This window comes from Mus caroli, chromosome 18 (assembly GCF_900094665.2).
Source record: "Mus caroli chromosome 18, CAROLI_EIJ_v1.1, whole genome shotgun sequence".
Classification (NCBI taxonomy): domain Eukaryota; kingdom Metazoa; phylum Chordata; class Mammalia; order Rodentia; family Muridae; genus Mus; species Mus caroli.
Window position 1 is genome coordinate 31053613 of NC_034587.1, and position 25516 is coordinate 31079128.

Genomic DNA, 25516 nt, shown 5'->3' on the forward strand with positions numbered 1-25516 from the left:
GAAAAAGTAGTTATGATGATGCTCTAAGTGTTTGATGAACACAACTCAGTTTACTGAGATTAATTCATTCATTTTAAAAAGCATGCTTCAAAGAGACAAAGGTGCTAGAGCCAGGCATGCTGGTGAATGCTGTAAGCCTACTGCTCCAGGAAGCTGAAACATCGGTATCACCATGAGTTCGAAGCCAGCCTAGGATACCAATCAGCCAGGGCTACATAGCAAGAAACTGCTTCAGCATAGAGAGAGGAAGGAAGGAAGAAAGGAAGGAAGGGAGGGAGGGAGGGAGGGAGGGAAGGAGACTGTTGATTGCTGCCATGCAGCTGCTCTCAGCCCCTCATCTCTCTCATAAGGAGTGATGGTTTGGGTGAGAGGCAACCAGTACAGAACCTCTGCTCATTTCTGAGGTGAAATTTTACTCGAAAATTTCAGTGTGATATCCAGTCCCTCGCCTCAGGAATGAGCCCTATACAGCATGTGTGCCCCTCCACGAGCCCTATACAGCATGTGTGCCCCTCCACGAGCCCTATACAGCATGTGTGCCCCTCCACGAGTCCTATACAGCATGTGTGCACCCCTCCACGAGCCCTATACAGTATGTGTGTGCCCCCAAATTCTCCCCAGTGCACCACCCCCATCCACTCCACTGACCATAGCCTGGTGCTCCTAGATCTTACAAAGTTCACCACCAACCTTCCTGTAATTAGCACCCTCAGCTAGAAGACACATAAAATGTCCCTTTTTCTGACCTGGAATTTGCTGATATATTTTTTTTAATATTTCATGATTTATGCTCTTTTAAAAGATTTTGAAAGAATTGTAAAAGGTCAACGCATCTTATTAAAACTTCCTGCTTGTTATTTTATGGATGTTGAATTATTATTCAACTTAGGTTTTCATGTTTTGTTATGTTGTAATTTGGTAATTTGAGAATTTAAAGTTACTATTGAAATCCTCACCGTGTTTCTACTGAACAATACTGGTTGTTTTGTTTTGTTTTGTTTTGTTTCCAGACAGGGTCTCACTTATATAACCCTGTGTCACTTTATATAACCCTGGCTGGCCTCTTCCTCCCAAATGCTGGGATTAAAAGCCTCTTCCTCCATAACCCAGTTTCTCTGGTTTGGTGGTGGAAGGCGGATTTTGTTTTGAGACTGGGGTTTATGTAGCCCAGGCTGCCCTCTAAATCACTAAGTAGTCCAGGATGGACCTGAACTCCTGATCCTCCTGTACTGCCTGGCAACACAGGCACGCAGCAGAATATCTCACTCTTCCTGGATCTTAAAGCTGTTTGTTTGTTGTTTGTTTATCGATTGTCCAACACTAGACTGCAAGAGAGATCATCCACAGCCGCATTCCAGAACATTTCATACAGAACCTGAAGCATGTATGTCCTAGGTCTTGGTTTTGCTTTTTAAATTTTCGCCCTTACTGCTCTTCATCCGGAGGAGAACCGTGCAGCCTCCCCCAGCTCTGGGTCTGAGCTCCTTCAGCTCTACGCTCGCTGCTCATCATGGACCAAATGCTCTGGGCCCAGGAAGGAGTCGTGGCTGGACGCACACTTGACAAAATCTCCTTATCGTCCTATTGGCCCTGCGGGATGGGGTGCAGGACAGAACCAGTCCCACAAAGGGACCCGGCGAGCGCCCTCTTTCTCGGAAACCGGCGCCGCAGCCTCGAGGTGTACTTCTCCCTCCGGCCACAAGGGGGCAGGAGAGCGCGCGGCAGCCGTGGTACAGTCCGTTCCCGCCCTCCCGGGGGACAGTGGACTCTTCCGGTCGTAGAAAAGCATTGTGGGAGCGCGGTGCGTCCTTTCTGTGCTCGCCCGCGGCGCGGAGCATGGCGTCCCCGAGAGCTGGAGCATGGGAGGCGGTTGTGGCGTGGGATCTAGGGTGTCTGCAGCGGACTCGGCGGCCCTGTGAGGCGCTCGGCCCGCCGGACCCCGCGTGAAGCTGGTCGCTGTGGAAGCCGAGCGCCGTTTGGGATGTAGATCTCCGCCATAAGCCCAGGCACAGAACTGGGCGGGAATAAAGCGAAGACCCAGGTCACACGGTAGGATTGATCGCCCGCTGCCTGACGCCCTATTCATGTAGCCTTTGTGTTGCCCGTTCACTTTGGTCGCTAGTGAATGTGGTGTCAGAAAAGGCATAAATAAATGCTTTGCGGCCTTTGCATGCCCTGGAGTTCGGTATCTCGGGTGTAGGAGCTGCATAAGTTACAGAAAGTTTACTCTAGCCTGTGTGTGCAAGTGATTTTGCTGTCCAGCCCAGGGAATGTAGTTTCCTTAACTGATTCTTCCTCGTTTGGCAGGTGGGTACCTGAAGCTGACGGATATTTCCTGAACGACACACGGGAGCACAGAGTGGTTTAAGGTAGGATGACTCCAAAGCACTGCGTGATTTCCTTGTAGGTTGGAATGCCGAATCCTTAGTCTTACTGGTTCGCTTGTGTTGCTGCTACTTATCTGAAGTAACGCAGACTATGAAGTAACTCATAAAAGACAGCCTTTACCCATTTACTTTTATGAATGTTTGGGCTTTTTGGTCTTGTTTTTGTTTTTTTCCTGACTCCGTAGTATTGAACAGAAGTAGCAAATGTACATTTACATTGGTGGCTTGGAAAATCTGTTTGGATCTATATTTGCTAGAAAAACTGCCAGACCTCTAAGTCAAAAAAAATGTGTAGAGTTTTACCAACAAACACTAAAACTAAAGGCTTTGCTGGGGATTTATGTCACCAGATAACTTTTCTGAGACGGGCACTTTTAAAGCGTTTTTATCTTTTCTTTTAGGATGTCCTTGATTTGGAAATTTGATCTACAGAAGCACGAGTGATTTAAATTTTCTAGGGGCCGTGTCAAAACTCCATAGATGAATGCTCATTTGTAACAAGGCTATGAATAAATGCTTTGATGTGCTGTTCTGACATGTGTATGTTGTGTGATTGGCGGCCACCTTACTGTCCATACCAACAGCTAAACTGATCGTTGACTTCAGCTAAGACTGACATATTCTTTTGCTTAACAGAAAGGGACAGCTAGCACATTGGGGATGTATGGGCACAAATTTTACTTAAAACTGTCCTGAGCTTTAGAATAAAGTATCACAAATGAGGAAGGCTTGCTGTGTGTGAGATGAATCCAAGTTCGGAGCCAGTCAGGGAAACCTGAGGCAGTTGGGGGTGTGTGCCACTGCAGAGCAAAGTTGGAAAGTGAGCCATTGCGAAGCTGGGAGGAAGCAGTAAAGAAACAAGACCACTAAGGCTTAGGTTTTATTAAAGCAAGATGGGGAGATGGAGCAGGGCTGTTCCACGCAGGTGGGCTGAGATGTTGCCACAGTGAGGTGAGCTGCAAAGAATGTGGGATGTAGAGGCAGCCTAGAATTACAGCAGAAGAATGAAGACATTGAGGACAGGACACTGCCTGGGGAGGAATCCTTGGATTTGGTTTTAGTTTGGGGTGAGGGGGGTTGGGGGAAAGGCCACAGTTCAACCTAAGGAGTTAAGGGTAGAGTTTGGCAAGCACTGTATCACTGAGCAGTCTACCCCCAATTGAACCCTCAAATAGCTGGAGGCATCTGTGGGATAAAGTTTAATTAAGGGGCAGTAATAAAACTGACATAGCTCTCTTGAGATCCTATCTTAAAAGCAAAGGCTTAAGTAGTAAAGAGCAGAGTTTAAAGGAAACAGAAAACAATGGGTCACAGCTGATGGCACAATACAGAGGGTTCTCTGAGTACTGTTCCTGTCTGAAAAGCCATCATGCACAGGTAAAGGTCCAAAACTTTTGGGAACATGGGTGGGCAGGTGTGTAGGGTCTAGGACAGCCCACATGGGCTTTTTTTTCTCAGAAAACACAAGACAAGGACACTTAAATTCAAATCAACACTTAACAGCTTTTTACATTATTTGTAAATAACCATTGGAACTCAGTGCCATGGAATACAATATTAGAAACAGTTTTGTGGGAATAGAAGTCACCACAGTCTGATGCAGGCCAAGAGTCCAGGGGCCCATCAGAAGTTGCTGGTCTTGACTGGGTGGAGAGCTGGATGGTCAGAATTTCAGGAAATAGATGTGGTATCCAGTGAGTTTATAAGGTTGTCCTCCCAAAGGCCCAGAGCACAAGAATGCTGTACATAAATCCTTAAAAGATGCTAAAGACACATGCCCAGGGTGCATGGATAATTACCTAATTCACAGTTTCAGAAGTACCAGTGGCACGAATTTTCCCTTCCCACCCCACACCCAGCCCGTCAAGTCTCTGCCTTGAGGCGAGCAGCCTGGATGGTTTTTATGGTTTTTGCTGTAGGTTTCCCAGCCAGGTTGATTGTAGATAGCTGAGACTTTTCTTCAATCAGGCTGTCTTTAGACCCATTTCTCCTCTAGAAAAAAAAATTCATAGCAGTCATAAAATAACCAAGGGGCTGGAGAGATGGCTCAGTGGTTAAGAGCACTGACTGCTCTTCCAGAGGTCCTGAGTTCAAATCCCAGCAACCACATGGTGGCTCAACCATCTGTAATGGGATCTTATGCCCTCTTCTGGTGTGCATGAAGACAGCTACAGTGTACTAATATAAATAAAATAAATTTATTTAAAAAAAAAAAACAAATCAAGTACTTAGAAATAACAGAAGCTGGGCATAGAGGGACACACTTGTTACCCCAGGAAGAGCCAATCCAGCCTGAGCTACATGGTGTGGCCACCTTAAATGTATTCATTTATGACACTGCATGAGGTAATTACTCGGAGAAAACTAATACTGTGTGAGAGCCCTCTAGTTAACTGCAAAACCAAATGTGCCTAATCTTGGCCTGATAATTGGGTACACATCAGTTCTCATAAAAATTGGACATAATTTACCTTCATAAGCATTACTTAAGAGACTTTCCTTAAGGCTTTTTCTTCTAAATACCAGAGAGGAAACTTCAAATGCTCCCCTGGTTTTATTCTGGGGAGCCACCCTATGAAATGGTTCATGTGCATTGTGATAGCATAGAGTGGCTGTCATCTGGGACATGTCACTGCCTACCTGACCGGTACACCATACCCAGGAGTCCTGGAGTTGGGACTTGTCTGATGGAGACCACCACCCACAGGGCCTCACAACAGCTGCCCAGACCTCCCAGGGATGACCGGGGTTGCTATGGCTTCAAATGTATAAACATATCTGAGAATAAGGACTTGCTACGGTATCCAAAGGGATTCCTGTAAGCACAAGATGTTTCTCAAAAGTCTCATAGGCTACTTACCTATGGCATACACCTTTGACCCCAGCACGAGGGAGGCAGAGGCAGGCAGATTCTGTGAGTTCAGGATCTGCCTGATCAACAACAAAGAGAAGGTTCCAGGCCAGACAGGCTTACAAAGTAAGACCATACCTCACTAAAAATTAAAATTAACTTTTTTTTTTAATGGCATCTGTTGGGCTGGTAAGATGGCTCAGTGGGTAAAAGCCTTGTAGCTTATTCCTCACTACCTGAGTTCAAACACCAGAGCCCATGTAAAACAGTCCTGAAAACAGTTCTCAGACCACACAGGCCATGCCCATACATCACACACGCACGATCAGTAGGATGCCTTAAACCTTTACTAACCTGATGAACTGTCGAGCCTCCAGACCCCTGAGCATCTGAGGAACGGGTGACCGGAAGTGGTGGTACAAGATCTGTCTTTGAGCTGCCAAAGAGAAAAGGTCAGGATTTATGAACAAGACAGAACTCAGGTCTTATGCACCTCTGGGGCAGGCTGTGTTGTCTGGGGCCACAGGTCTGACTCACTTCACTTCTGAGAGAACGGATCGCTCTCCATCTGAACACTGGGATCTTCGGTACTGCCGGTAACTCCGCGGGGAATGAGAATGCCTGATGCGGACGGGGTCACCCTGAGTCCTGTGAGGAAGCCAGACAAAGCAAGGAGACAAACACAGTCAAAACCGCATCACAATACGCAGCTTTCCTGATGCTAAACTGTAAGCAGAACTTTTGACTCTCAGGTTTACTTTGTAGGTGGCTTTTTGTTTTTATACAGGGTCTCGTGAAGTCCAGGCTGGCTTCAGACTGAAGATGACTTAAAACTCCTGACGCTCAAGCTCCACGTCGCACACTGAATTAAAAGCATGTTCCTCCGCACCTAGCTCACACGGGTTTGGGGTTTGTTTGTTTGTTTGGGGGGGGTGTTTGTTTTGTTTTTAAGAACTTAATTTTTATGATCTCTGAAAGCAGTACATTTCACCGAATTTTACAAAAGAAAGTGCTTTCTTGTTCACTCATGCAAATGGAGCTCTTCATAGTGTGTGAGTGTGCGTGTGTGAGAGTGTGCAGGTGTATGCATGAGAGGGAGAGGGAGAGAGATCACAGTTTTTTGTTACTGTTGTTTGGAGACAGGGTCTCATGATGTAGTCCTGGCTTGGACTATGTAGACCCCAAGTAGCCGTAGAACCTGAGTGCTCTCCTGCCTCTGCCTCCACCTCCGCCTCTGCCTCCAGACTCTCGGAGAACACAGGTGTGCTCTACCCAGCCTGCCTTAACCACTGAGCTTTAAGTACTTCTGAGAACGTGGTTGGGTTCTCTTCAGGCATACATGAGGAATACGATCTCCAGTGAAAACAGAAGCTTCATCTTCTGTCAGGTTCTAGCTGACTCCAGCTACGCTTGGAAACTGTTGAATTCTTCAACGTACTTGGCGCACACATAAAGATCGGGTGGTAGACGTATGTGCCTTCCTGATTGACAATTTCTCAGTGTGGACACATTTTTAAAAGTCACATTATATACTATACGTCTCTTAAGCACTTAACTTTAAAAAAAAAATAATAAATCCATCCTTGCCCTATACAAACGATGGTAAAAGCGCTGGCTCGCCAGCCTCGAAGCCTGACCTGAGTCCCAGAGAGTCCAGCATGATGGAAGGAGAGAACTGATTCCCACAAGATGTGTGGGAAGAGCCTGGGGAAGCTGGGCCTGCAGCTTTTCTGGTTGGGAATACCGGGTCATAGAGGGGGGGTTGTAAAGTGTGCTCCTCCCATGCTCCTGGAAATAATTCAAGGGAATTCTCAGATGCGTTTACATTTTAGTGGTTAAACCAAGCTAGGGAGAGCACACCTATGGTCTCAGAGTCTGGAGGCAGAGCCAGGAGAGCACTCAGGTTCTGGGCTACTACAGTCCACACAATCTAGGCCAGTTTCCCCTTGACCCATGACAAAGGCACATAATAGCAGATACGTGCTCAACAGTCGGGGCTGGAGCCTGGAAACTGCTGCTAAGGATTCACAAGCCTGTTCTGCTCAGTGTGGTCCTATGATGGTGTCTTAGTTAGGGTCTCATTGCTGTGAAGAGACACCATGACCAAAGCAACTCTTATAAAGGCAACATTTAAAAACTTTTACAAAGGCAAAATATAAAGGCAGCTCTAGCCAAGAGCTGGTTTACAGGTTCAGAGGTTCAGTCCACTATCATCATGGTGGGAAGCATGGCAGAGTGCAGGCAGACTTGGTGCTGGAGGAGCCAAGAGTTCTCCATCTTGATCCAAAGGCAGCCAGGAGGAGACTCTCTTCCACACTGGGTGGTGCCTGAGCATAGGAGGCTCAAAGCCCACTCCCACAGAGACACACTTCCAGCAAGGCCACACCTCCTAAAAGTGCCTTCCTTCCCATGGGCCAATCATATCCAAACCACCACAAAACGGAGCTGACGGCAGCTCATATGACAATTTTAAGGTAAATATGATTCTCTCAGTATGAAAATGATAGCCAAAACTGACTCTGTTATTAATGAGTACCTCAGCCAATTTTATTTTAATGGACATTATTCATCATTTATTGTAACTTCTTACGTACTGACAAGCAGAAGAGCTGAGAGTCGGGAAGTACAGGACAAGAGTAGTTTCATGAGGTTTGAAACAGGGTCTCTCCCTCTTTGGCTCAGGCTGGCCTGGAACTCACACGAAACCAAGCTAACTTTGCACTTGTGTCAATCCTCCTGCCTCTGCCTCCCACATTCAAGGCTTAGAAACCTGAGCCACCACACAGAAAGGATAGTTCTATGCACCTTTCTACCTCATGCCTTACATTAATCTCTAGCTAATACACAGATGGAAGCACAGCGTGGAGCACAGTGCAAGAATGAACCGTGCCCTCCTGTGGTGCTAGGAATGGGAATGGCCCTCGGATGCTCGCTCATGTTTGAGTACTTAGTAACAGTCAGTGGAACTGTTGGGGAAGGATGAGGAGGTGTGCCCTTGCTGGAGGAGGTGTGTCACTGGCCTGAGGTTTCAAAAGGCTTGAGCCATCCCAGTGTGCCCTCTCTGCTTTCTGTACTGAGTCAGAATGAATGTCAGTTGGTCCTGTCACCTTTGCTCTACCATCCCGGACTCTAAGCCGGATTCTAATGCTCCAAAACCGTAAGTCAAATTAAATACTTCTTTTTATGTTTCCTTGAGTATGGTGTCACAGCATTAGGAAAGAAAGTAATTTACTTGCACACTAATAAAACTAGGCAAAGACTTTGGAAGCTGTACTCACTCTACTTTAGTGTACGGGATCTCCTTCAACTGCTCTTCTGACAGTCCAGATGGGTCCACAAGCTCCTTCCTAGGAAAGAATCAGCAAGAAAGTTAAAGGAGAAAAGAAAAGCCGTAGGGCATGCACACATACCAATACCTTTCTCAACTGGCAAGCTTTCCTTTTTGCCCTTGTCTCAAAACATGGGCTTATTAAAAATAGTACACACATGTGGCATGCACAGAGAGTACACACGTGTGGTGTGCACAGAGTACACACATGTGGCATGCACAAAGAGTACACACATGTGACATCCACAGAGAGTACACACATGTGACTTGCACAAAGCTGAGAAAACTAGACTGTGTTCAGGGAAATGGGAGAAACTTTCTGGTAGCCCCTGCCCTTTTCCCCTCCTTCCCAGGCCCACTCTCTTCAGGGCCCCCACTTCCCGCATTCATACGCCTCCTGCCCTGTGGCAGTGCCTTTCTTTATAGATTTGCTTCTCTTTGCATTCCTTTGTAAACCACTGGCCTAGTTGAGGTGCATTTACAGGCAAACTAAGAGACCTTGGACAGGAGGCATTGGTCTGCCTGTAGACAGCAGCTGGTGTATGAGGCCCAACCTTGATGTCAGCACCAGAGGATACAGGAGGAGTGTGGCACCTGCTGGGGGCATCACCAGAGCATGGCACCTGCTGGGGCGCCAAACCAAGGCTCCTTGCAGTAGCATTGGTTTATCTTGTATCCAATTCAAAACTGCCCATATCCTGCTGGCCATACGGCTCAGCAATTAAGAGCACTTGCTGCTCTTGCAGAAGGCCAAGGGTCAACACCCACATGGTGGCTCACCGTCATCCATAATTCTAGTTGCAGGGGATCCAGATCCACTGGGCGTGCACATGTACAACACTTACATATATATTCTGAAATGGTACCCATCCGGGGGTCCCAGTACTCACTGGATGTGCTTCCACAGTTCTTCTTTTGCTTGGATGTCAGGACTTCTTCTGTAAACAAAGGAGACAAAATTCACCCCTACAATGCATGCCATTCGCAAACCTTGAGTGACCTGCAATACTTTTGTGAGGTCTCACTTGCCACCCAGCTGCTGATGGGAAGCCATCACATTATCAGTGAAAAGGCAGCAGGTTACTTCACTACTAGCCAGCGAGACTCACATGAATGTACATAAATGGAAATGAGTCATCCCCAGAGGTTCATTTATCAAACAGCCTGGAAGCCAGCACTTGAGAGGCAGAGGCAGGGGTCTCACCACAGGTTTGAAGCCAGCCTGGCCAGCTGGTGTTAAATAGCAAGTGACTTAGGGGCTTTGGTTCCTCAGCTTACTAATATCTACTGTTTCGTGGCATTTATTTATGTGTGCACATGTGTGCACACCACTGTACACTCAGGACAGTCTGCAGCACTCAGCTCTCTTGCTTCACCACGCTGGTCCCGAGGACTCGGTTCCTAGGCGAGGCAGTAGGTACCCCTAACCTGCCGAGCCATTTCACCAACTGCCCGCTAGTTTTAAGCAGAAGAGAATTCCTTTCTTTTGCCCACTGTAAGACTCTCAACATGATCTGCCATGACCTCGTACAAGCAACAGCCATGAGAGGCAAGCGATTCAATAACGTCCCCCTTCTATGTGACATCTCAAGCTGCAATCCTGCACCGAAATGTAGGCCACAAAAGACAGAGCCTAACTGTGGCTTCCACTCGTGATGACACACTGTCCCTGAAGACCAGAAATGATACATAGAGTTATGTCCAATGTCCTAGAACAAGAAACCCCAAGTTACTATCTTATTGTTTGTTTTTGTTTTTTTGAGACAGGGTTTCTCTGTGTAGCCCTGGCTATCCTGGAACTCACTCTGTAGACCAGGCTGGCCTTGAACTCAGAAATCCACCTGCCTCTGCCTCCCAAGTGCTGGGATTAAAGGCGTGCACCACCACTGCCTGGCCTGATGTCACTATTTATGTTCATATTGTCCATCCAGGTTAACTGTGAACCCTCACTGTAGCAAGGAATAGTAAATTTATTTCAGTTGTGGCCACTGTCCCTTCAGGAGAGAGATCTAGTCGGAGGCCCCCAAAGGGCCCTAAGCCATACTGATAAAAAGGACAAGAACTAAGCCACCGATCGCCCCACCCTGTGGAATTTCATGCCCGGGTTTAGTATCACTTTCAGCATACAGTCTTGTCAGTGCTTTCATTTCTCCTTCCTGCATTCCAGCCGGGCTTTCTGAATCCTCGGACTACATTACGTTATTTATTTAGCTACAGAACAGACTAAGTGGCTTTTCCTTTGTGTGTGTGGACTGGGTGAGAGGACAACCAAAATCTGCTCTTTAGATCAAATGAAAAGGAATGAACTACAGTAAGGGGTAGGAGCCAAAGCACCGATGTCTGACCAAGAACGCTGTGGAATACAGATTTCTGTCATATAAAATTCTATGCTTGAAAGATCATGTGAAGAGTCTGGAAGGCCTCCTGAACAAAGCCTGCCTTTGCTGCACTCTGCCCATCTGATCCCCTGGGCAGTATGCCAAACCATTAAATGATAACTAAGAGGGTGCAAAGATTTCAGAGTACTAAGCTAATCTTCCACTCGCTAAGAATGCTGGGTCAGCATGCAGTTCTCCGAGTTTGCCACCCCACAGTCTATTGCAGGGGGTAGAGGTGGAGGTGCTGCTGTGCTGACAACCTGTTATCTCAGGGACGCTGGAAAGGTGGATTAGCCGTCGTCCTGTTACAGAAGGTTTTGAACTCTCCACACTGATGATATTTTGAGCGCTAACTCTTTGAGAGCTTCCCCATGCATTGTGAGATTAGGTCAATGACACCCCAACATCGACCCACTAGAAGCCAGTAGCCTCCTTAATGTTAAAGAAAAATGACTCTGGAGAGCCCGTGAGATGACTCCACAGGGAAAGACACTTGTCACCAAGTCTGATGACCTGAGTCCCATCTCTGGGATTCACATGGTGGAAACTCCCCCAAAGACTGTCCTCTGGCCTCTATGCACACCTGATCCCCTAACGCAAATAAATAAATGTAATTAAAACTGTTAAATGACTCTGGACATTGCCAAGTGCCCCAGAAAAGACGGAGCTGCCAACCCACCTAGAAACTACAGATCTGAAAATAGCTAAAGTTAGGTGGCAGAAATGAATGGACAAGGTATTATAACAACCAGGGTGTGACCCCAGAAACAACGCTGACAGCAGGCAGGGCTGGAGACTAAAGGTGAGACCTGGGTCCCAGACAGTGAGATGGAAGATGAAGACTGGCATCATCTGAGGTTTGAAGCTTAGCGTGTCTATAACAGATGAGGAGGAGACAGAAAAAACAATTCGCAAGGAACACACAACTCGCAGCCACCATGCCAAGCCTAGTGGTGAGGCATGAGGAAGAGAACAATAATTTCTGTAAACAGAGTATGTGTGTGCACAGTTGTATGTGTGTATGCATGCCTCTGTGTGTGTGTGTGTGGTGTGTGTGTTTGTGTGTGGTGTGTGTGTATGATAACTCAGCAGGTAAAATCACCTGCTGGCAAGCCTGGTGACCTGAGTTCCATCCCCAGATAGACGCAAAGAACCAACTCATAGGTTGTCCCTTGACTTCCACGTACACCCATACACATAAATATACACACATGCACTCAAAAGAAATGCAATGTAATTTTAACACACACATAGACACAGCCTGGTAAAAGAGTAGGAGTGTAGCTCAATGATAAAGCGATGGCAGCCAAACACATGCAAACACCCTGCATTAGATCTGCAACGTTGCATGCCAGACACACCAAATAACCAGCCCTGACAGCACAGGACGGTCTTCTACAACTGGAGCTTTGGGTAACTTTTGCTTCTTATTTATGTCTTTGCCTTTCTGTTTGTACTTTTAGCCAGAAGACCCCCTTAGTTTATGAAGTAAGTTAGTTAGTTAGTTAGTTAGTTTCGCATGTAAATAAGTCATGTGATTCCATTCAAGACACCAGTCATTCTGTCCCTGAAAACTTAGCATAAACTGAGTTCTAATATCTCCACTAGTCTCAAAGAGCTCGGGGCATGGAGGAGTTCTGACTGTTAGACCACCTGTGATTTAAGAAATACAAACACGAGCTACCTTAACGGTGGCTATATTACTTTATGTTTATATCTACACATACAAATTGTACATTATTACAATTCAATACAGTTTTGTGAGTTTAGTACACTGTGAAATGTTAATAGCCATATTTCTGTAGCTCTATTGGGAGAGCTTGCTTCGCTTAGTGTGCACAAAGCCCTGGGTTCTATTCCAGCACACATACAGGTATGCCAGCACATGCCTGTAACTCAGCACAGGAGATGGCACAGGAGAGCAAGTCCATCCTCAGCTACATGTTGAGTTCCAGGCCAGCCTGGGCTACATAAGACTCTGTATTAAAAGAAAAAAAAAAGACTTATGCAGATATTTTACTTAAAGTCTTCAAAGGAAGTCCCTCGGTTGTCAGAAGATATAAAATATAACTAATATAAATATAAACAAGCTACCAGTATTGGTCCAGGTTTTTGTTGTTGTTATTGTTTGAGACAGGGTCTCTCTGTATACCCCTGGCTATCCTGGAACTCACTTTGTAAACCAGACTGGCCTCAAACTCAGAAATCCACCTGCCTCTGCCTCCCAAGTGCTGGGATTAAAGGCATGTGCCACCATTGCCGGGCAGTCCAGTATTTTTCAAAAGCATCCCCATCTACACTTATACAATGACTCAACTTTAAATCAACCAGGGACGTTAGTTTGTACCCATTAGCTTGCAATCCACAGACCTGTGCAGCTAGGAAGGAGAATCCCAAGTCAAGGCCAGTCTGAGTGACACAGTCACAAAAGAACCTTCGTAACAGTGTATAGTAGACGATATTCACTCCAAGTAACAAACACGATGGTGGTCAGCTTGTGTTGTTTTATCATCTTTAATCTAACTGCATCTCTAAAAGGGAGTTTAAAGTTGAAGATAAGTAAATACAAAACTTATATTTACTTAGAGAAGAGAGCACTCTGAACAAACTCTTAGTGCTTCTTCTGATATTCCTGAATGGTCAGAAAAAATGAATTAATTCCTCCTTTCCAGTCCTAATTAGGAACACGAAGGCCAGCAGCAGTTCAGCTGTGGAAGTTTGCTCAGGAACGTCCTGGGACTTCCTTGAAACATCCATCTACTCTGGACTTTATGTTTCATCCCACCCAGCACTTCCCCTGCAGCCTCACCAAGGCTTGTAATCAGTATTTTTCAGTGAGTAAACGCAGTAACACATCATGGCCACCAGGAGGTGATGGAGCCCACTCACACACACAAACCATTGTTTGAAGGGCAAAGGCAAGGCCTCTCCTGCACAACCTAAGGAGACAAGGTTACTCCGGTAGCAAGCAGGTTCAGCCAGGCTGATGCTGGCCTTTTCATGTATATATCACAGCAGCAAACACAAACACCAGAGAAATGGAAATGAAAGATATACCAGGTAATTCTGAACTTCATAACATTTAATAGCTAAGACCCAGTCATGTTCAGCACACACACACACACACACAAATAATAATAATAATAATAATAATAATAATAATTTTAAAAGAGAAATGGAGTTTATAATACAAAACTTTCTATAAAACTTTCCACCAACAAAAATCTAGGCACAGACAGTCTTGAGGTAAGTGAGCGGGGGGAATAGTGTATCAACCTGAGCTAGCACTTGGTATACAGACACACACCCCTGTGAATAACGAACCCTATAACCTGCATGCACACCCCACTCTGAACAATGAAATAACTCTCATTTCACCAACAACCATTAAACTCAGACAGATTCTTTTCAATCCTACTATAGTCATATCCAGGTTTGTGAGTTTATGGCCAATTCAGCTTGAACTAGTTTGGGTGCTTGCAGGACAAGGCAATATTCTGAGAATATTCTGCTTTTCATCAAAAACCTATGTGTGATTGGATATGCAAATGATTAAATCAGATGCATTATGGGAAAGGATGTGTGTAATGAGCAAAGGTCTACTAATCCAAGTCAACCAATTAAAATAGAGAGCTATGCAACACATACCCCTACTAACCAAATCCCTCCCTTCCTTTAGACAGCACGGAGAAAGAAGGCCCAGACCCTTGGGCGCCTTCACGTGTGTGGCCCAAAGTCACTCTTGACAGCAAATCTGGCCTGCTTAGAATAAAATTACCTTGCTGGTTTGCAAATCTGCTTGGGTCTTTGTTACAACTCCTTGAATAAGAAAGAGAACTTGTGGGCTGGAGAGATGGCTCAATGAAAATACAAAATATTAAAGAAGAAATAATGCTGGTTTTATTTTAACTCCAAAAATAAAGAGGAACATATCTAAAATTATAGTATAACTTTGTTATTTAAAAAACCTGAAAATTCATAATGCCACATTAAAAATAAAAGCAAAAACAAAAAAATCAGACATGAAAATGCCTGTAATCCTTCCTTTGTAGAGGTATGGACAGAAGGGTCAGAGATTCAAGGCCTTAGTCAGAGTGTAAAGATAGAAACTTTTAATCCCGGGACTGGGAGGTAGAAACAGGTGGATCTCTGTGAGTTCCAGGCCAGTCTGGTCTCTAGAGCATCTCCCAGGCCAGGTCAGCTAGTGCTACAGTGTAAAGTGCGGTCTCAAAAGAAAAGAAAACAAGGGAGGGAGAGAAGTTAAGTATAAGGCCAAAGGCCAGCCCCAGGCTACTTGAAATCCTTTCACAACAACAACAACAACGTTCTACACAGTGTACTGGCATGTGCCTTTAATCCCAACACTTGCGAGTCAAAGGCAGGCAGAGCTCTATGAAGTCAAGGTCGGCCTAGCCTCTGTAGCTTGTTCCAGGCCAGTCAGGGCTACCGAGTAAGACCCTGGTTTATGCCTGTTCATCTGTTTTAGATTTATTTAATGTGTATGTTCTGCCAGCATGCATGTCTGGGTACTACATGTGTGTTTGATGTCAAAGGAGGTCAGAAGAGGGTGTTGTATCCCTGGAACTAGACTTACAGCTGACTGTGAACTATCACGTGGGTGCTGGGAACAGAACTGAGTCTTTGGAGAGAGCAACAAGTGCTCTTAGCACGGAGCCACCTCTCCATCCCCATCTTTAAAAAAAAAAGCATTCTAATAAAAATTGAAGTATCTATGATTGAGGCCTAGCCCTTCAAACACAGAGCTCACAGGATCTGTGCTGTAGCCACCAGCATCCTCTCCTGGCCTGTCAACCTAACAGCGCATTCTCAGTTTTCTTCTGCCTGGCTCCCTCAGAGCTACCCTGCTGGTTATGGCTTCAACCTTCCACGTCCATCCTCTCCCTGTTGAGACTATGTCCTCTCGTCCCAGGAGTAAGGAACTTCATACCCTTACAGCTAACCACCCGAGGTCTCGAAAGGCTTTGGGGCTAACTTTTCAAGTTCGTCCCAGCTCACTGTTTGGCAAGTGGAGCAGGCCTAGGTGGCCTAACTCTTGATGTATAGATCAAAGCACACGTGCACACGCACACACACACATACACACACACACACACACACACACCATTCACATACGAGCATGCAAGCACACCACCTTATCAGCTCACTGAAAATTAATGGGGGGGGGGCAGGAAATTTCACCATGATGGGGTAATTGTGCTCACGCATGTCATTGCCTAGCAACAGGAGGGGCAAGCAAATCTCAATGCTGGGGTGTAATGAGTCATTCAATGACTGCTGCTCACAAATGGTAATTTGACAGCGAGATAGTCTGGCTCGATTTGGAACCAGACAATTCTGTAAACTCCAAGTGAGCAAAGCAGCAGGTGTTTCACCAACAGCCAGGCCTCGGAACAAAGGAAATTCATTATTCACCTGGTTGGACGTACGCATTTGGTGAAAAAGAACACAAAACACAAAATACAGTTCTGATGGCCTTGTTCCCAAGGCATTTTGCTCAGCCTGAGTGCCAACTTCTAAGCCTTCAAAAGTGGTTAGTGAATGTTACGCGTGTAAGAAGAAAACAACCAATAAAAAATGTATATTCCCAGCTGACATGACTCATTAGGAGACTGAGCACCCGTCCGCCTGCTCTGCCAAGCTCCCAGCAAGCTCCCGGATTTTGAGGGGAAAGTGGAAAAAGAACCCACATACGAGCGAGATCTGTGTCTGGATCTCCGGTTGTTAGGGTCCGCTTGGTTCTTTTCCTTCTGTCTCCTTAACACGGCTTCCCACTGAGGCGCCGAGTCAACCATATCATTCTCCTGGCGTGTTCTGGAAAGACAAACCAGGCATCTGAAGTTAACCTCCAAGGAGGGCATGAGGCAGGCGAGGCAGGCGTGTCGAGCTCACCCAGAACAGCACTCAGCAGGCTGAGATAGGAAAATCAGGACTCTGAGCCACCTTGGCAACACAGAGAGCCTGTCTCAGAGACAGACACAGAGAGCCTGTCTCAGAGACACAGAGAGCCTGCTCAGGGACAATCAAGTCCACTTGTGGATGGAAGTGAAAGGGCAGTAAACCAAAATCTCAGTTCATAAAGAAGGCAGCTCTAACTTCCCAATCACCCAACCTCGCTTTTCAGGTATTTAGGAGAACAGAGATTTGACTATATCATTTTTTATATGTTCATCTCCAGTTTTGTTCATCTCCTCTCAGGGCTTTCTCGTGTCGTCCCACCGATAAGGCATGCTGGATTTTCATTGTCATTCAAGTCTAAGACTTTTTAACTTCCATCTTGATTTCTCCCATGCCTTCGTTATCCCTCAGTGGTGTGTTCTAGGGTCCCCATGCATGCGTGTACTTTGCAGTTTCTGCTGGGGGTGACACCCAGTCTATCCCACTGTGGTCAGACAGAATGCAGGATGCTACTTTACTCTTCCTGTATTTATTAAGACTTGCTCTGTCCGCTCGGCTGTGGCTGGGTTTGGACAAAACCCGACAAGTGCTGAGAAGGTTGTATATTCTTTAGTGTTGGAAGGAATGTTCTGTAGATCTTAGGTCCATTTGATTTACAATGTCATTTAACTCCAATGTTCTCTGTTTAATTTCTGTCCAGATGACCTGTATATTGGTGAGAATGGCGTGTCAAAGCCACCTACAGTCTTCTGTTGTGCTTAAGCTGTGGATTTAGACCTAGCTTTTCAACGCTGGGTGCACTCATGTTTGGTGTGTGTATGTATAAGTTGGAATATCCTCTTGATGGACTGTTCCTCTGATGAATATGAAGTGACCTTCCTTAGTTTTGAAGCCTATCTTATCACATTTTAGAATAGCTATACCTGCTTGTTAGTTCCATTTGTTTGGAATATCTTTTTTCATCCTTGTACCCTAATATGTCTATCATTGATGGTCAAGTATTTAGATGGATCTTATTTTCCTTCCTTCCTTCCTTCCTTCTTTCTTTTTCTTTCTTTCTTTCTTTCTTTCTTTCTTTCTTTCTTTCTTTCTTTCTTTCTTTCTTTCTTTCTTTCTTTCTTTCTTTCTTTCTTTCTTTCTTTCTTTCTTTCTTTCTTTCTTTCTTTCTTTCTTCCTTCCTTCCTTCCTTCCTTCCTTCCTTCCTTCCTTTCCTTTCCTTTTAAAAAATTTGTTTATTTATTATGTCTACAATGTCTGCCTGCATGTTTGCCTTCAGACCAGAAGTGGGGACCAGATCTCATTTTAGATAGTTATGAGCCACCATGTGGTTGCTGGGAATTGAACTCAGGACCTCTGGAAGAGCAGCCTCTCCAGCCCCCCTATTTTCTAATCTGAACATCTAGTTTGTGTCTATTTATTGTGGAATTGAGAATGTTAATATAAAGAGTTATTACTGAAAGACGTGTATCAGTTGCTGTCATTTTGCTGATTTTTGTGGTACTGTTTTAGGCCTCTTTTGACTAAGTATACTGCCGTTGTTTGTTTATTCCCCATGAACTATGACCCAGAACTGCTGATCAGGCCTTTGGGGTGGGAAAGAGTAGACCTAGCTGGTGATATAAGGGGGAAATCCCAGGGAACGACAAAGGCCTATGGAATGGGAAGGAACCTAACCATGGTCATTTGCCATGGTCATTTGCACAGCTTGAAGAACACTGTTCCATCTTCTCATCGCAGAGTAAATTAGAACTAAAAATACAGGCTATGGACACTAACTTTAGGAATATGGGAAAGTATGTGACCTGAGGTCATCACCATCCTTTGGAAGCAGCTCTTCCATTGACAAGATCATACAGGAACATATGCTCACGTACACACGTGTGGGCACATGTCTATGTCCACAGTTCTCATCACAGCACCTCCCTGAAGCCTTGACATCAAACAGGACAGAAACCCACCAGACTTGCTAGGAGACCTGATACACTCCCAGGAGTGAGGGATCGCACTCATTGGATGCCATCAAAGGGAAAGGCTCAGGCCAGTCGCAGATCTCTCCTCCCGCAGGGCCTCACACTTAATTTCTGGGGTTAGAATTAGACATGAAATTCTGCATAGAATCACCGTACAGATCGTGGGCAGGCATAAATATCACTACAATATGTTTATCCAGGAAGCCAGGATCTTTCGTCATGTCAAGTTTAGTTCTCCTAGCAAGACTGAGACAGGCTTAGTCCAGTACATACTTTCTTGTAATACAGATGTTTAGAAGGAAGACAAGTGCTGTATGTATATTCTCGTTGACTGTAAACTCCAGAAGGTTAGCTATCATGCTCAGATGATAAAACACTAGCCAGGCATGGTAGCGCACACCTTTAATTCCAGAACCCAGAAGGCAAAGGCAGGTGGAGGATCTCTGTGAATTTGAGGCCAGCCTGGTCCATATGGGGACTTGTAGGCCAGGCACCTATGTAGTAAGAAAATAAATTTCCTGGGAGCACACATGTGTTTTCCTTTACCTTGCCAGTAAAAAGAACCACATCAAAGTGAATTTCTGATCATGCCACATACTTTCATTTTTCTAACTGGGAAGTCTCAAGTACGGCCAGTGAAGCAATCCTACTTCATAGCCTCCGCATGACCCGTGTGCTCTGAAGACAGATGCCCTCTACAGGTACTACTCTCTCATAAATATTCCAGCAGATGCATTAAAAATGCAAGGCTCGCTGTAGAGATACAAGAGAAGCCGCGTTCCTGAGCAATGCTGGTGTGGATACCCAGGTCCGGTCTGTAATGAAGTCTGAAATTACACGCTTACAAAAGGCCTCTGGCTAATGATGTCTCATTACAGGAATGACAGTGTCATCTCTTCCATTACTGAACTGCTCCAGAAGACACAGGTGCAACCTGGGAACAAAAGGAGATCCTAGCACGCAGAAGCAAGAATATTTTAGCGCTCAGTCCATAAAGGCAGGGTTTAGTGATCACTGCCCCCTTTAAAATCATTAGTGATTAAAGGAATCTTTGCATGACAAACACATATCTCCTACAATTTTTTCTTTCCTCTTCTTGAGGCAGGGTTCATTATGTAGCCTGAACTACTGATCCTCGTGCCTTGATCTCCCAGGCACTGAGAGTGTCGGCAGGCACCACCTCTGGGCATGACCCTGAAGTCTTACTGAGTTACAGATGTGGAACATCCAAGTGGTCTTTGCTAACTTCCAGCTACATGTTATTTTGATATGAGGATTTACATCATGAAGAATAGAAATATTAAAAAGCCCTAAACTGGTGTACAACCTTTAAGAACATCACAATCAGGAAATTATCGGGGGTGGGGGGGAGGCAATCCATTATCATTTTTATTACAGATCTAGTTGTTTTCAAAATGATTCAAATGCAGATGGTGAACCCCAATATGCAGCACATTTCCTGCCCGAATCTCTCGATCTCTCCTTAAATCTGCATTCAGCCCACTGGGTCTATTTCCCCATCTGAAAGCAGAATCAACAGACAGTGTGGGAAACAGATTCTAACAAGGCTTTTTCTTTAAAATTAATGTATGGGAGAGAAGGAGTCTGGGTGAGAGGTGAGGGTGAAGGGTGGGGGGAAGAGATGGGGAGAGAGGGAGAATGTTTTCAAAGATGTTTCCAGGTAGGGACTTCTAGTATACCTTCCTCACTTCTCATCAGGCCCTCAGAGTCTACTCTTTCCTAGGTTGTCCGTGCAATTTAGATTTTTACTGATCTTGACACTTAATTAAGTTTGCTAAGGCTGTGAAGATGAAATTCCGCATCCTCACTTGATAACAAAGTGAAGATAACAGTAATTCCTATTCTTTCCCTTCCTCTCAATTAGAGCTCTGCACAAATCGTCCTATTATCAAATGAATTCTTACACAAGTCCCCGGGGGCTCACTCGGTCCTCTTCTTTTATCGGTTTTGTTCTTCACGGGACCTTCCTTTATACCAGCTCTTAATTCACCTCTAATTCATGGTGACGGAGGCCAGGCTGAATGCTAAACCTACAATCTATTGGAGCAAATGCATGAGGCTCGCTCTTGCATTCTGTCTCTTCCCAGCTTAGCCATTATCTGACCTGGAGTCCTGGAGCAACCCGCTAATCTCTTGCGGTCAGGTCTCTGCTGGCTCACGTGAAGAATTACTGCAAAGATCGTGTCTAGCTTTAAGACCCAATGTCTCTCTATTGTGTTTTATCTCCAAACCAGTAAGACGCTGAGCCAAACCTCCTCTCCGACTGCAGCGTAACATCCCAGACAATTGCTTTGTGTGACCACTCCACTGCTAAAATGAAATCACCAGGTCCCCACAGACTGGGAACTTGTGTTCTCATCAGCTCCACTCTTTTTTGCCTCACCTGACATAAAGCAATCTTCTTTTCTTGTTTTTGCCAGTAGCTTTTCTTCCCTAGGGAAATTTATTGGTTCGAGGCATCTGCTGATGTATTCTCTTAAGGCCAGAAAACAAAAACTGCATTTGCTTTTCCAACCTTCCCTTGCCATCAATAAATACCTCTGATTTGCTCCTAAGGTTGTATTACCATTTTCCATATGTCCTTATGGCCCTGCTACTACAATGGGAGGCCTCTGAGGCAGTTTCGCTTGGAAACTCTGCTGTCTTCACGACTTTAAAATCTGTTTCGCCCCATTTCAGTAATCCGTGGCTTGTCGCTGGTGTGCAAGCCGTGTTGTTATCACAGACACTCTGTCAGCTCTGGAGCCCCACATTACCCATCACAGGTCTATGTCATGGTATGTCCTAGTAAAATAGAAATCAGCCAGCTGGCCTTGCACCTGCGGCGTGGTAACCGTGGTCTGTCTTGATCATCTGTTTGTGGACTGTGCCCTTCATAGCCACAATTTGTATCTTGTTGTCTTTAAATCAAGTCACCCATATTAGGAAATAATATAAAAGCCCCTATGGGACACATTAAGACCATCTTAAGCTATTCTTCAGACACTAATGGACATCCAGTAGACGAACAGACTTATCAACATTAAAAGGCAAACTCCAATAGCACTCGCACCAAAATGGATCATGTTTCAAACACTGACTTCAGTTTTGTTAATGGGAACCAGCTCCACTTCCTGCTTCCTCTCTGGCCTTGAGCTCATAGGGCAGCTGAATGTTCCCATCAGAATAACACCACCTGCCCACGCAGGGCCCTTTCTACGTTCCACGTGACATTAGCGTCTGAACCTTCACTAACCTCCCTGAGGAAGAAAAGGCAGGTACTCTTTCCATCTGAGCCTGAGAATCAAAGATCCAAATGGTAAAGTGACCAGGCCACAGCCACGGGACCTTCTCAGAGCAGGATTATTAACCCAGGCTCCCCACGTTTCACAAGAACGCTTCACACATATAACTACTGTTTATCATGCAAACCTCTGGGAATACAAATAGGAAAGGGTTCATGGGTGTCCTGCTGCCAGCTTGCTCTAGTCCCCACATCTGAGCCCAGCTTCTCTCTTTCCTCACACGCTAATCCTCTCTCGGCTGCAGACTCACTCAGACTTTTTCACTTAGGTAAAAACTACTGAACTATTCGACTGAGTCCTTCACCTCTCCAAATCTCCCACTCTGACACTCTAAAAGCCTAGTAGCACATCGAAGCTAAGGAACGAGCGTGAGCCATGGATCCTCCCTGGAATGCCCACACCAGGAGCAGGGTATTCTGCAGATTTCTTCCTTGAATGTGAAGAACGTTTTTATCAAGCTCGGACAGTTACAGGGAAAGCTGGTGAGTAAAAGCCTCAGTCCCTGTCACTCCACTTCCTGGGTCGTCCTTCAGCATGTGTCCTGGACAAGTTCAGGGCGCGGTCCTATATGTTCAAGCCTATATCGGCAGACTGGCTGGCCTTTTTTTTTTTTTTTTTTAATGTTTTAAGGTTTTTATTAGCATATACTAATTATACGTAATGGTGAGTTTCATTGTGACATTTTTACATGTGCGTGTAATGTCTTTGGATCATATTCACCTCATCATCCTCTCTTGTTCCTCTGACAGTCCGGCTGGTGGCCTTCCTCTTCTCCACTGCTGCCTGACCCTTCGGGTCTCAGGGACAAAGTTCGAAACTCAAGCCAATTAAAACAAATACAGCCTAACGTGCACAGGAATCGTCAGCTGCACATCAGCTGAAGGCTCACCATGTGGCAAATGTCACCAGATCTGTTGTCTCTCGGTAATGGAACAGCAAAGGATGCTTTGACTGAAGCCTGAGCAGGCTGGGGAAAGCTCAGCTGACCCAGTGCTACCTTAGCACACAGGAGGCTCCTGTACTTCCTAACCAGGCATGGCAGTGCACACCTATAATCTCAGTGTGTGTGTGTGTGTGTGTGTGTGTGTGTGCGTGTGTGTGTGTGTGTATGGTGTGTGTACATGTGCAAATCAATCAATTCAAGGTCACCCTTAGTTACCAGTCATGTGTGAGGCCAGGCTGGGATACCTGAGATCTTACCAATAACTAAGTAAGTAAGTAAGTAAATAAATAAATGGGGGGGGAAGAAACTTCGTTCTTAATCCTACCAGTAAACTGAAGTACAAATTTCATTTCCCAATACTAATCCTTCACTCTTTATATGGTAGCCAATATATCATAACATCTTGGGAGATATCACATAAAACCCAAAATACTATAGATATTATCATCAATAAAACTGTGTAACTGAAGTAAGCTATAAGCCCCCTTACAACCAATCCATGGGTGACGATGTGGAGAGAATATCTGGTATACAAGCCCATGTAGTGGTGCCTACCTCTAACCCCAGTCCTTAGGAGACTGAATGTTGGGATTAAACTGTTTCCTGCTCTAAGTTGCTCCACACTGTGTAACACAGGGTGTTCCGGGGCTGTGTCTTCACCTGCGAGACTTCACAAGACGCTTCTCACTCACTGTGAGCATGAATGCAGAATCAGGAGAAGTCTGCACCTTAGGGACACTTAACCTCACACACAAAGCACAAATTAAGACTTAAACAGAAAATGTGCCACCCTGAGAATGTATGCAGGTGTATAGGACTGTAGGAACACACTCATATCCGGAAAACCAGGCCCGAGAACTTACTGCAGACATCAGGTTGAGGGAAAGATTCTAGAAATGGTTCTAGAAATGTCTACAAAGGGTTAAAAGGCTGCAGCAGAATTCAAGCAGTTTCACAGAGGGCCCAGAAGCAGAAACTGATAGGGAAGAAAAAAAGAAAAAAAGAAACGAAAAAAAAAATCTTTATTTTGAATCTCTATCTGCTTTATCTAGCCATTCTGCAGCACACAGATATGCACAGGTAGGTGGACAGAAATCAGTGTTCTTACTGTGATGTGTAACGTGTGACCTGAGAGCTCACATCAGGAGTAAAGACTGGAATGGAAGAACCCGTGTGTCTCAATAGGCCACTGAGGAAATCAGTATTACTTGACAAACTGCGGCCAACAAACCCACATAGCCTACTTATGACTTAATAAATTCTGTCACCGAGGAAAGACACAAACATGGGAGTCTGTTTCTGATGCAATGTCCTCATAACAACGCAGCAGGGGAGTCCTGGGCTACACAAACTCCACATGGAAGAATGACTGACGAGATGTAACTAAACGTGAAAGTTAGGATAGGTGGGAGAATGGAAGATCGGAGGAAATGAAAGGCAGAAGAGAGGAGAGGAAAGGAGGGGGAGAGGAAGGGGGAGAAGAAAAGGAAAAGAGGGTGGAAAGGGGGAGAAATGAGGGGGAGAGAGGGGATAGGAGAGGAGAGAAGAAGAGGGGCAAGAGGAGAGAGAAGAAGAGGGGGAGTGGAAAATAGAGGAGAGGAGGGGAGGAAAGGAGAGGAGAAGAGGGGAAAGAGAAGAGGGAGATTGAGTAGGGAGTGGAGAGGGTGGCTGGAGATTCAGGGACCCCAGACTGGGACTGGACTGGGACTCTGCATCCCAAAGCATTCTCATCTCAAAGATTTCATTTGATCCTCCATTCAACAAAGGCCATCAGACATGATATTCCCTGCCCCATGTTATAGACCTACAATACTAAGACCTGAGCTGGCGAAGTGATGCCCAGATACCACTATAGCAGAGCTGAGATGCTGACCCCGATCCTGGGTTGTCCTGTCGCAAAACCAGGGGCTCCTGTGCCAAGAAATAATTCAGGAGGGTCAGAAGGAAGATGGGTGAGATGGGAGCTTTGAGAAGACAAAGGAGAAAAATGATAAAACAAAGAGTGAAACAAGAAGAAATGAAGAGGAGAAATGAAGAGGAGGTGATGTAACCAGACAGATCCTGTCGACTGAAATCCTGAACAAGCAACTCTTTCGATGGTGCACACCTTTAATCCCAGTACTCAGGAGGCAGAGGCAGGCACATCTCTGTGAGCTCAAACCTGGCCTGGTTGAGTTCCAGGACAGCCAGGCTCACACAGTGAGACCCTGCCTCAAAACAAACAAATGGTCAACTTCCATGACCAACTTCTAGCTGACCATAGAAATGGTGTGAAAACTGTGGGAAGCCACATGTGCCGTTGCAGAGTGGCACAGGCTTCTGCTGGCCACCACGCATACATAGGCAGGAAAGTTTTTTGCCAAGATGAGGTTTTGAGAATTGACCAAAATTGACCAATCAGAAGAGAGAGAAATTGACCAATCAGAAGAGAGAGAAAG

At 45.4% G+C, this 25516-nt stretch overlaps 1 protein-coding gene, 1 long non-coding RNA gene and 1 other non-coding gene across 5 annotated transcripts in view; 2 read left to right on the forward strand and 1 right to left on the reverse strand.

Annotated features, from left to right (window-relative positions):
• The first annotated feature begins 1825 nt into the window (after nt 1–1825).
• LOC110285139 lies at nt 1826–3027 on the forward strand. The gene is made up of 3 exons (XR_002377023.2): nt 1826–2049; nt 2308–2369; nt 2789–3027. It is a non-coding gene; the product is annotated as an uncharacterized LOC110285139 (long non-coding RNA).
• Nucleotides 2089–2220, forward strand: LOC115029965. Its single transcript, XR_003835517.1, has one exon. It is a non-coding gene; the product is annotated as a small nucleolar RNA SNORA13 (small nucleolar RNA).
• An 843-nt stretch (nt 3028–3870) lies between the features above and the next one.
• Nucleotides 3871–25516, reverse strand: part of Epb41l4a (erythrocyte membrane protein band 4.1 like 4A) — a 205767-nt gene continuing 184121 nt past the window's right edge. For 2 of the 3 annotated variants that reach the window (XM_021150640.2, XM_021150638.2), the window contains exons 19-24: nt 16657–16776; nt 9457–9504; nt 8517–8585; nt 5776–5886; nt 5593–5674; nt 3871–4379 (exon numbers count right to left, since the gene is read on the reverse strand). In XM_021150640.2, the coding sequence (XP_021006299.1) occupies nt 4251–4379; nt 5593–5674; nt 5776–5886; nt 8517–8585; nt 9457–9504; nt 16657–16776 (559 nt within the window). In that variant the 3' untranslated portion in view covers nt 3871–4250. The remainder of the gene's footprint in view (nt 4380–5592; nt 5675–5775; nt 5887–8516; nt 8586–9456; nt 9505–16656; nt 16777–25516) is intronic. The other variant, XM_029472150.1, reaches the window with a different exon arrangement.